Here is a 12,553-nt window from a genome sequence, read left to right as displayed (position 1 = left end):
GCGATGTTAATGGAGATATGAACTACTGTGCATTTCTAGAAGGTCATGTTCTGCAGACAAGACATCATTTTGAATGAGAAGTTGAGGAGAAATTTAACAATAGAAGTGTTAAATTCTTTTTAAATAGTGTCTTGCACTCGGTTTTTCATTCTGAGCATTATATTTTTTCCAGACTCACAGGTGCACAGTTTGAAGATATCTGAACAGTTCCACTATTATGTAGAAACACTGGTAATCATTCTTCAGCTTATCTTAAACATTAATAGTAAGCAACAATCCTTATTTTTTCCCAGTCATGAATAATATTCATGTTCTCTCTACATGTAGCTGTTGCCAGTGAATAGGATTCTGAAAATAGGCTTGGTAAAAGTAATGTATTTATTTAGAAAGAGAGCAAATGCTTGTCTAATCAGCAGGATGAAAAGCAGTGGAGCAGCTGCCACGTTCCTGTTTCGAGCAAAGGTCTGTGGTCGCTATGGGGACCATGGAAGTCCTTCGAGTGAATCTAGACCTTGCTGTTACAGCAAATTATTAGCCTGACTCGAAATATCAGCAAATGTAATACCACCACACTTTTAATGTGTACAGAATTCTTGCTAGTTACTAATTGCATATGCACTCTACTATTTTCTTTACTTAACATCTTACATGTGTCTCGTGTGCTATATCATACTCCAGTGTTGCTAAATATGCAGATTATCCTTATGTAACACATACAGCTCTCCATTAGGTTCCCTTTCTAGGTGTCTCAGTGCATGTGCCCTGTTACACTTTAGTAATGATGTATGGATGGAATGAATCCAAACAGACAAATCACTCACTTGTATTGGTCCTGATCCTACATCCTAATAAAAAGCAATGTCCAATAAACCTGAGTAGATTTCAAAGACTTTAACATTCATATCCCTTAAGACTCTTCCATTATATGATAATTTTAGTGTACAAAATTGGAACATGACAATTTAATTGAAAAAGAACAAGGAAGGGCTAATTCTATGTTGAAAAGTGAAAAAGAAAAAAGAAAACATGTTTTGGCTGTGGAGTCTTCTCTAGGTATTCTTACAGTACATCATATAATAAAATATATTTTTTGTCTGATTATTCTTAGCATACCTGAGGTCTGTCTCAGCAGTTGCAGCATGTAGGGGGAGTCGTCCATTTTTGTCTGATACATTTTGCTTGGCTCCATTTCTCAATAGGCATACACATCCTTCTAGCCATCCCTTTGAAAAGTAACAGGGAGCTCTTAAACCCAGTTCTTGTGCTCATTCATTTCATATATCCATAACTGACAGCCTTCTTTAATTTACAATCTTTTAGAATACTTTAGAACAGTGGTTCTTAATCCTGGTCTTGGAGTTTTTGTTCTAACTGGCCTCTTAATCACTGGTACAAATTGCTGTCAGTAACTCATCTACTTGCTTCATTAAGCTTTTATGCACTCGGGTCTTGGTTTAAAGCGTGTTGTGTCCAACAATGTCAGAACACGGAACCTTATGCACTCTCATCTAAAGTTGTTATGCAAACATTTGCTCCCTTATTTCTGACTAGACAGCTCTTCACAGGTGATCAACTGAAAAACAGACATACCGTAGGTGGGAATGATAATGAATCAGACAATTCTCAGAGTACAGAAGACACAGGTGTTACAGTATGACTAGAATTCAGAACCACTGTAATGAGGTAACATATTTTTTAACTAGGGTATTTTTTATACCAAGTCCACAAAAAAAGCATCTAGCATATCAGTTATGGGCTCTTGTTAGCACTTGGGTTTCAGCATCCAACTAAAATAAAAGCAGCAGACAAAGGAGCACTTGGGACTGAGAACCACTGCTTTAGTACTTTTAGTTTTATGTACAGTATTGGCAATATTGAATGTAGCGCTCATTTGAAGTATTTGGAGTACCAGATATGTTGCCAGAGAGAGAGAAGTCCTTCCACAGGCATCTTGAGTATTAATGGAGGCACCCATTTTTAACAGTAGTTTCACAGTGTCCACCTGCCGTCCAGAAACAGCATGCATCAGAGGTGTTGACCCTGTTGAAAAAGCAGTATAGAAATAAACTGATTTAAGGGATCCATCCGTTTGCCTTTCAATTCACATGTTGGTTGTGACATGCTGGCTGTGGTTGATCGGGACACTTTCCCAGGACATACTTACTAGCGGCGAATGCCGGATTACATATTCGAAACACCATGGCTGGCGGTCAGGATGTGAATCAATTCGCTCATCAGAAGATTATCAGTCCCACCGTGCGTAATTAAATCAGCACTTACCTAGTTCCAGCAGGTTATTTAAACCAGCTTTGACAGTACCTCCCTGCTTAGGCTTAGAGCTTTATTTATAAGGCTCAGCGTTTCTTTCATGCTACTTTATTTCCCAACTTGACTTACTGCTGTTCTTATGACTGCCGGATCCCCCCTTGTGCTTTTTAGCTGCTCGCATGTCTGTCTGCCTGCATTAGACTGCTCAAACAACAGCTTTCTAGCTGCTCCTCGTGCAAGACCTGGATCACCTTGACCCTTGAATTCTGTCCTGTGCTACTGACTCCTTGCTTGGTGTCTGATTACACCTTTGTATTTCCCCTGTGCTTTCGTTGATTTCCCCCATTTGAACCCTTTTCTGTTTGACCATGGGTTCTCAAGAGTCTTTTTGCCTCTTGCCTGTAACCAACTGCTCGCATGTCTGTCTGCCTGCATTAGGATTCATCATCAGCCTAAACTGCTCACACTTCAAGTTTGGTACACGAAAATTCATTCTCCTTGGCCCTGAAGTAGACTGTCAATCCTAAACCACACTAATGTAAGCATCTTACTTAACAATTAATGAAAAAATAAAAATGGTCATGGCCATGGTCATAAATACAAGTGTTTTATCTTCACTTGGTGGTCAATTTCACCAATTCCAATTCCATGGTCAGGGGAAGATAATGTGACTCCAACTTTGTCTATTAAAATCATGTACTTTTAATAACTTGGAATTGATCAATGTTCTGCCAATCATTTCTTAGCTAAGATTTCATTATTTTAATTATTTGAACTACAGTATATTTTGAAAATAGTTCTTTCGTATTTTATTATTATACTTCTTGACAGGCAAAATACACAAATATAACTATTCCTACCACACAATCACAGACTCAAATACTTTTCGAACAAAATTATGTACAGTACAGTTTGAGAGCAGTACAACAGCAATTATCAGATGAAATAAAAATGAGTCTGGCTGTCAAACAGCTGTTAACATTTCCTCAAGGATGCTGCATCAACAGAGGGAAGATGTTTACGGGCAAGGTATAACAATCTTGTTGCTCCTGGAAGAAGTGAAGACAGTCTCAACAGGCATTTCACTTTGAGTTTGGAAGTTAAAGGTTGACTATTTCCAGGTCTTTTTTTTGTCTTATTTTAATCTACAGGTCTTGCTTTTACAGTGTATCAGACTCAATAAATGCCTTACCTTCACTATCACAGCATTCCAAGATGGAGGGATCCTCACGAATTATGGCCGTTAAGGTGTTAACATCTCCATTAGCAGCTGCCTGATACACAACATTCAGGTCAACTTCCTCAGCTGAATCTCCTGGTTCACATAGAGGCACAAATTAGTTCAAAACCCTAATACCTTAAACCTAATAACCACATCCAAAATTCTGCCAAAAGATGAAATTAACTATAATGACCTGTGCATTTTCCTTTTTGTGACTGTTTGTTCTTTCTCTTAGTATTTTACTATAAATTACCTCCTTAAAATGCAGGCAGTAAAATAAAAAAAACTATGAAGGACCATGACTTTAGAAATGCAGTAAGAAAATGTACTGTATCATTTTTTAAACATTCATACTGAATGCAAAACTCAAAATTATTGTCAAGATCTACATTCCTGTTTTGTCTTGATTTTTTATAAAGCTTACATTATTATATTATGCTTACATTGGATTTAAAACATCTCACAATTGTCAACAGCAGTTAGAAAAAATTGGCAATAAGACATAATTAATGCATGTTATTTGCATTAAAAGTGAAAAAAAAATAGTGCCTCCCAAAGCACAACATAAAAAGAATAATTAAAGATGGCTGGATCCCTGATCTGTTATCAGAAAAGAAGAGAAACAAAAATGAACAAATTAAATTTTAAAGCCAACACCTGAAGTGTAAGTACGTGTTTGAGAGACAGGAGGAAAATCAGTTTATTGACATTATTATTTCAATTATTATTTTAGGTATTGTAACTGAAAGCAATTGGACAATAAATGGGAAATAACTGATTTATCAAGGGAATATTTCACTCAGAAATTTTCAAAGGCAGAAATAGGTAAGGCTAAGGAATAACAAACATTAAACAATTCTAGTATAAAAAAGCAGAAGTGTTACAAGGAGAAGAAGCACTAAAACAAATGGATGCATAACCCACCAAGAGATACAGTATTATTCATAGACTGTTAGTAACAGAACTTCAGCAGTCACTCAAGACATTGGTCAATTTGACTGGAACATTGCTAATGGAGAATAAAAAGGTATCAGTTAGGATGACCCCTAAATTCGGGAATTACTTTTGTTTTGTGCATGACTATACCAACTAGCAATTATAGGTGACTCTTTTTCACCTACCACAGGTAGGCAGAATCAAGAACAAAACATGATGCAGAGGAAACGAGGGGAAACTACTGGGAGATAAATTTACATAAAAGGGGTTATGGGAGTCTGGAACAAGCTACCCAGATTTATTGAATCTGATACATATACTGTACATGTCTTTCAAGATATTGCTGGGTAAGATAATTAGATCAATTAGCTACTGGAATAAAGATGTGGTGGATGAGTTAAATGGCCTCCCCTTATTTGTAATTGTTCTTACATTGTTATTAATGAGAGACAGTCATTATGAAAGCATTATTCCCACCTAATATCCTGATCTTGTCAGATCTCAGAAGCTAAGCAAGGATGTCACTCCTGGGGAGGGAAAACTTTGAGGTTGCAGGTGTAAGTGGTATTGGTGGACCAGAAGGTGGCACTCTTCCCCCCACACCACAAATCAAAACAAACCAATGCCAAAAGGGTTTGGTGACTGGCGGTGTCTTTTAAGGTAATTAAATATACAGTAGTAGCATTTTTACAGAACAAGGGTGTAAACTCTGATATTTAAGCTAAATTCAAGTTTGGACTTGCAAAGTGTATCCTCATCTTAATTTTCCTCTTAACTCCAGCACTGAAATAATAATTTCTCACTCCTCCACCCAGTCTGCTGTGTAGGGGGATGCTGGTACACGTCATCGCTGCCACTCTCCACTCAGGAGGGTGCTATAATGTACTGTATACACCCCTCCCATATATGAAGAATTCTGGAAACTTTGGGATGAAAAGTGCTGTACAAATGCAATCAACTGTAATTATGAATGATTTAGTATTGTACTCGATTAGATGCAACAGGTGCTACTAAGAAATTATTTCTGAGGCCTGCAGAGTAAAAGCATTTGAAATGTGAACGAAAACAGTAATTCTGAACATATCTGAACATTTGACTTGGCTAAAGTCATTTGGCTATATCACTGTAAATTTAAAATCAGTGACCATTACCAGAAAATAAATAGGAAAGGAAAGAGCTTATTATATTGAAGGATGGGAGAAAGCTTAAAAACTTTGATTGACTTTTTTTTGTTTGTTTTTCTTTTCCAAATAATACACTATATCTACATTTTCAACTTGCTTGTTGTTAAAGCCCTCTTGGTAGCATGACAATATTACTGTCTGAAAATTATGAAAATGTTTTTGTTTCTTTTTCTAAAATTTTACTTGACATGTTGAAGTGGTTAAAAAATGGATGGATGGATAATGCAATGCATTTGGAATTCGACTTTAATGCTGGACTTTTAGTATTTACTGAGACATACAATTATGACTACAGCCTCTGTCGATTAACAAGATGGATTGACATCATGAAGAACAAAGTTCTGACAATCTACTAAGTGGAAACAGATACTGATGGGCAGAATAAGAGGTACAGTTCCATGTGCAGTTGCACAATAAACTACAGAGGAGCACAGTGGCTAAGGCATGCACAGAACTCTGCATAAGAACCTGTTCTAAGTAACAGTATCTATCTAGGTCTCTCATATCTCTGTGTTTAAGGGCTCATTGTGGCTCAGGTGACTGAAACAGGATTGAATTTTCTCACAGTGTAGGAGGTTGTCATAAGGACATGTGACAGGTTACAGATAAGACGCCATTTGCTAGTAACTGAGTAATATGAGGATCTCATCTGCCCATGTCTTGACTAAATCCAGGGTATCACTCTCAACCTGCAACAGCATGGCTTTGTAGCTTGTTCCTGACTCCTGCAACCCTCTGTGTAAAGAAGTGTTTTCTGTTCTTAGTCTTAAATGTACTTCCATTTGTGCTTTCTACACATTGGAATCCTGAAGGAGTCATCTCGCTTCACTTTGTAAGTACTTTGAGGGACGTCTTACTGTACAACAAAATTAAGTTCCCTCACTTGATTTTTCTGTTGCAGTGTAAAAAGATTATTGTTCCTTTCCACTTTATTTAGACTGATTCCAAAGAAGCATTTTTTAGGAAATTACCTATACAATGCTGATCTTCCTGTTCCTCAGTTCGCACTCTTAGAATTCAGTAACTGGAAAAAATCTGCACATAACCTGCAGATGTTAAAGTAATAGAGTAACCAGGAATGAATGGCTTCCTATCATACAGTATATAACCAAAAGTGTATTGAAAATCAGGTTGTAAATCAGTTGGACATGCTCAAAATTGAATTAAAATGTCTGTAGAAGTGTAAGATGACTAAAATCTTGTTTTATTTGTAACAAAATTTAGAGAAATGTAAAGGGAGAACTGCAGAAAGAAAGCCAGCTTTGTTTCAGAAATCATTATTGCCTTCAGGCTAAGATGGGCTCATACCTTTTCACTTGTAAAATAAGATACACATACTTTACAGTACACAGACACCATGCAGGTTATGACAATGAACCCCAGAACTACATTATTAAAATGTTGTGTCCTTAAATTAAAAAAAAAACACAATTTCAATACCATTTTGTGGCATTGAAACATTGTTACTGAATTTGGATAGGAAATAACATTTGAATTAATCATAAGTTACTTAATTTAAAATAATTTATTTACACATACCCAGTTGGGATTTGCTAGTTATTAATTGATTCATTTTTGCTGCTGTGGCCCTCCAGCTCAAGGGCAGGGATGAGAAACACAGATTGTCTCCTGCAGATCAGTGCAGCCAGCTGGCACCCTTCATGCTGTGAGCCTCAAAGTCCACAGAAGACTTTGCACTGATGTGATTAACTGTGCATTTCTCTCTCACAGCAAACTTACAGGTCTAACTTCTGGCCAGGCAGGAGGGACTGCTGTGACACACAAACTGGGGACAGTTTATCCAGCTCAACCAGTGGAACAGAATGGAAACAGACTACAGCAGTGGTCTCAGACTAGGTTTCTGGAGGGCCTAGTGTCTTCTGTTATTTCTTTCATCCAAGCACTCGCCCACACAGTTGCTCTTATTATTTTAGTAATTTTAATATTTTACCAGTGTCTGATGTTTTTTTGCTGGTTACTATACAGCACCTTTAATAAAGAAAATGGTTTGAGTAATTAACTACTGTATAAAAGACCTTAAGAAAATATCTAAATATATTCAGGAAAAGAATTAGGTTATTACACAAGTTGGAATAAAAAAGAGAAAACACTATACCTTCCATAAACTGAGCTTGAGACCTCTGCACAAAGGAATACTTGTAAAAGACAACAGAACATGCTAAGTGATAAACTATGCATTGTCTGTAAATTTCAGCATTTCACGTGTAACCTCTCATTCTGCTCTTGCTGAGGGTGACAAATATTTTTAAGCAGCAGAACCTTTTTATGATGCAAATGAGGTACTATTATATCGACTCATCCCTTTCATGTGGATACATAACATAATAAAAATGCAATATGTAACATAAAGGAAAAAGATGAGAAAATTCCCTCTTCTTAGAAAAAATATTCTGACATGATATCTCATACCATTTCTCACTTGTGCAAATGTTCTTTGCAATTCAGCTATTTTAGAGAAATATATTTTATCATGATTCCGATACTAAAGTTGCTACAACCTTGAAACATCACAACAAATAAATTCTTAGTCTTAAAATGCTAATATACTGTATATATTTTATAACTAATAGCATACAGATTGTGTTTCAAAGACTTCCTTGGTTTCGATCCATCCAGTGTTAGAAAGCTGTTTATTCCTAGTTAGGGTTGTGACAACCTGGTGCCTATTGCAGAGCTACAGTATAGGGCAGTAGGCAGGACAACACCCTGAATTGAATGCACACACACAATTTGCAGACACCAATTAACCTACTGTATAAAGCATGTCTTCTGAACTAACCAGAGTACCCGGTCAAAGCCCATACAGATACAGAAAGAGCCTTGTCAAACAGGAAGTACCCCAGTGTAGACAGAAATCCAGGCCCGAAGAGCTATGAGGCAGCAGAACTAATTTAAACATCATGTATTCTGTATTTCTGTTTTTATTTCTTAAGAACATGAGAATGGGTAATTCTACCAATCTCACTTTTTTTCCAGCGGCTAATTGTTCCAAAAACCTCATCTAGCTGTTTCTTGACGAACCAGGCTTCAATAGCATGTGTTGTTCCATATTTCCACAACTCTTGGTGTAAACAAATACTTTGTTTTCAGTTTTAAATTTTAAACATTTTACAATTTCCATATAGTTTCCATAGGATTGACTATGTCAGTGCCTTTGAGGATTTTGAATACTTGAATCAGGTCCTTTAGTAATTTTCTCTGCTCAAAAGGGTTTTCTTATTTTCTATTGTAAGCTATAATGGTCAAAAGCCATTTTAAAATCCAAAAAAGTTCTGTTTGTATCCATTTCTCCTGTTGCTTGTTCAAAGAACTTAATGCTAGTTAAAAAAGACAATTTTTAAATTTGTGTCAAATCTTTCTGACTGCCAAACAGGTGATCTGCTAAGTTTGAATAATTGTTTCCACCACCTGCATGTAATAGCAGTCAAAAATTTTTATCTATAAATGTTTGGTTCAGGTTTGCCATTCTTTTTATAGATAATTGTATTACATTACACTAGGAATCTTGAGTAAGTGCTGAAAGAGTTTCCTTAATGGTCTCATTTAAGTGCTTCTTGGTTGTTAATAAATAATTATTTTAATTGAGTTCACTATAATCGTTTCTGTTCTATGGCCTTCATTGATTTATGTTCTTCACAACTGTAAATTTAAACCCTTTGTCATGCACAACCAGTTGTGTATTGCAGAGAACAGCAGATCTTCAGTAGCCTCACCTCTTTAGGTGAATGCTAACTCAGTATGAGTAGACTGTACTGCTTTGACTATGCCCTGCAAAAGTCTTCAGACCCTTCCTATGTGAAATTCCAAAACAATGCAAACACATTGCTTAAATTAATGTTATTCAAAACCTAAAAGCTCAAACTGGAGACACCTTAGGATATGATTTGTCATAGTAAATGCCAGTACAAAGTAAAGGGAAAAATGCAATTGAATATTGATTCCATAAATATACAGACCCTTGTTTTTGTACCCTTATACAGATCTTAGCCTTAATACTATACAACATTAAGCTGTTTTGACAGCTCCCTGCTGTTCATGGTTGAATCTTTGCTTGGGCGCCAATACTTGCGTGAGGGACCTTTAGAGACAGGTGTATTTAATCTGTAAATGTGTGAAAAGCTATTATTAACAATGACAGAGGCCACTCAAATAATTGTGCTGTTTCTTAAAAAAATTGTGTACCTAAATTAAGGAATTTATGGAGTAGGTTTGCATAAAACAAATGAATTGCCCATTCAAATTGTCTCTGCAAGCTTTAAATAAAAAAATGTAAAAACTGTGCAGGTCCGGTTACTTTTGCAAGGCACTTTGCAAATTTGCACTTGCACTTGCAAATCTTTCTTGCAGCTCCACAGTGTATGGTTCAATTGTTCATCAGAAATATCTACACAATTTTCTAAAAATGTCATATAATGAAAATAGTTTTGTAAATCCTTCACAATTGCAATGTGTATCCCAATCATTGCTCCCCCGTTTTTGTTCAACATTGTTATAAAACATTCTTGGCTACCTCCAGTTTCTTGAAACTGCCAGTCCATGTAAAGAGTTAATGACAGCCGTGTGTCCTGACCTCATTTCAAATCTACCAGCAAATCTTATAGAAGTACAAATTATTGTATATTCCAGAGGAAAGCGCAGGCATTCAGAACAAAATCATTTGAAATTCAGCACTTTGTACACTTGTCATTTTGACTGTAACATTTACACACACAGCTGCTTACCTTTATGCTGATCAAATACAGAAGAGGAGCTGAACTCCATGGTTGGCTATTGCATTATTCGCAACCCCAACCTGCAAACACCTTCCTTAAGGCAGAACAATAATCCAGTCTTGCCTCAGTCAGCATTACTTGTGCCTTCCAGATGTAGACACAGTTTATTGATGTGCAAGCTTTTTGAGCTCTTCATAAGATTGAAATAATTTCAAAATGCCTCAGAGCCTGTGGTTGTCAAGGAGAAGGAGAGGGGGGTGAGGAAAAAAAAAATCCATCCAGCTTGCTTTATTTGGAATCGATCATCTTGACAAACACAAACAAGAAAAAAACAAACTCTCCTTAATTTTGAAGATCAGGGCTCAGACAAAATGATAATTTTCCTGATGAAGAAAAGATCCAATCCAAGAGGCAGTGCAGAGTAGCAGTGAGGCAGCAGGATTGCTTGTCTGAGGAAAAGCAGGCTATGAATGGGGATTCATGCCCTGCACTGAGCATGTGCAATTCTACAATGCAGCTTGGTAGCTGGTGTTTTCATTGTATGGTGAAAATGAGCAGAGTCATGTGCATTAGTATGCACCTTAACCACTTAGCCTCTGTAGAGTCTATTTTAGGGCTACTGTCCATGTTACAGCCAATAATATTAATCAACTTCCACTCCACTAAGCCTGACAGACGTTGAAAAACAGGGCAAGCATCACCAAGGAAAGTAATCAAGCAAAGCATCAGCTAGGAAAGTAACGCAGAGACAAAGAAGCACTGATTTTATCTCTGGGATGATGTTACAAACCTACATACATAAAACCTTAGAAAAATAATTTTTCTTAACAAATTGAAGGTCTTTAATGTTCTCCTTTTTTGTAATTATGTAATTAAATGATGTAATTAAAGCTGATTCTGCCTAACACCACTCTATAGGTTTTCAGTGGTTATTTTCGCAGAAATAGCTCATGTACGTGGAAGATAAACTAGAAAATTATATTCCAAGAATTTGTTTCACAAAGAGTGGCACATAAACACTTTTGGCTCCTTCAGCACATCAAGGATTTAGTATACAATCTTTATTGCTTTTACACTGTATAATACAGTATATTCTTACGAAATACAGTCTACTCTTCCAAAGTTAACAGTGGCATAATGGTAACACTGATGAATTATATTAAATATTTAAAATTATAGCAAGCAACACTGAGCTGACATTTTAAAGAGACTCTATATAAAATATACATGATCTCTTATTCAAGTGGAATACTATCAAATAGAATACTCTGTGACTCTTTAAAAACTTCACTTTAAAATAATATCAGTGCGGTGTCAAAGTCATCTGATACGAAAGGACAGCAGTTGATTTGTAGTGCATGCTATTTTCATTTTGCTTTCATTTTTATTGTGTGTCATGTTGCCATGGAAACCTGGGAAGACACGAATCCATTCATTAAAAATAACCAGGGGCTTACCATTGGACGGTTGTTACCAAGAAAAAACAACATAATCTTCTCTAAATCCCTCTCTCTTCTTTTTTAAACTTTTTAAGATCGATTCGTGTTCTGATCAATATCACATATGTTGGGTTTTGGAGAGCACTGAAAATCTGCTCTTCACTATCGTGGTTGAAATCCATTCATCCACATTCTAACCACTACCTGAAATTTAGGGTCATGGGGGAGTCAGTGAGTAACCCGGCAAACAAAGGGCACAAGACAGTATACACCCTGGACAGGGAGCTAGTCCATCACAGGGCAAACACAGACACTAGTGCCAATATTCCCAGGAGCCAATTAACCTACCTGTATTAACCAATTAACCTATCTTTGGACCATGGGAAGAAACCCACACAAACACAGGGGGGACATACAAACTCCACACAAATAGCACCCCAGGTCCAGATCTGAACACATGGACTTAGTGCTGCAAGACAGTGATACTGTCCATTGGACCACCATGCTGCCAACCAAATCAAAATCAAATCAAAGTTTATTTATCAAATGCACAACAATACAGCGTTCAGTAGTAGTTGCTGGCAATGAAATGTCTTTTCTGCAAACTCACAAAAATCACAAGAATCACAAGAATCACTAAATTAAGGTTATGAAAATAAGGTTACATAATAATAGATAATAATGTAATAGAAATTGAACAAAACCCAATATGAATAGAGCTGCTATGTGTCCATGGTTTCTGCAATATATTATGTCCAAGTAGTGCGGTTA

The 12,553-nt window shown here is 36.5% G+C and overlaps 1 protein-coding gene across 2 annotated transcripts in view; it reads right to left on the bottom strand.

The window, feature by feature from the left end:
- The window catches only part of ankrd55 (ankyrin repeat domain 55), a 31,888-nt gene extending 20,999 nt beyond the window's left edge, over positions 1 to 10,889 (bottom strand). Inside the window, exons 1-4 of one of the 2 annotated variants that reach the window (XM_088629188.1) lie at positions 10,353 to 10,889; positions 3,461 to 3,583; positions 1,910 to 2,040; positions 1,114 to 1,223 (exon numbers count right to left, since the gene is read on the bottom strand). In XM_088629188.1, coding sequence (XP_088485314.1) covers positions 1,114 to 1,223; positions 1,910 to 2,040; positions 3,461 to 3,583; positions 10,353 to 10,392 — 404 coding nt within the window. In that variant the 5' untranslated portion in view covers positions 10,393 to 10,889. The remainder of the gene's footprint in view (positions 1 to 1,113; positions 1,224 to 1,909; positions 2,041 to 3,460; positions 3,584 to 10,352) is intronic. The other variant, XM_088629189.1, reaches the window with a different exon arrangement.
- Positions 10,890 to 12,553: the final 1,664 nt, after the last annotated feature.

This window comes from Lepisosteus platostomus, chromosome 4 (assembly GCF_059453375.1).
Source record: "Lepisosteus platostomus isolate fLepPlt1 chromosome 4, fLepPlt1.hap1, whole genome shotgun sequence".
In the NCBI taxonomy this organism is placed as follows: Eukaryota; Metazoa; Chordata; class Actinopteri; order Semionotiformes; family Lepisosteidae; genus Lepisosteus; species Lepisosteus platostomus.
This window is presented reverse-complemented; position numbering and strand designations above follow the sequence as displayed.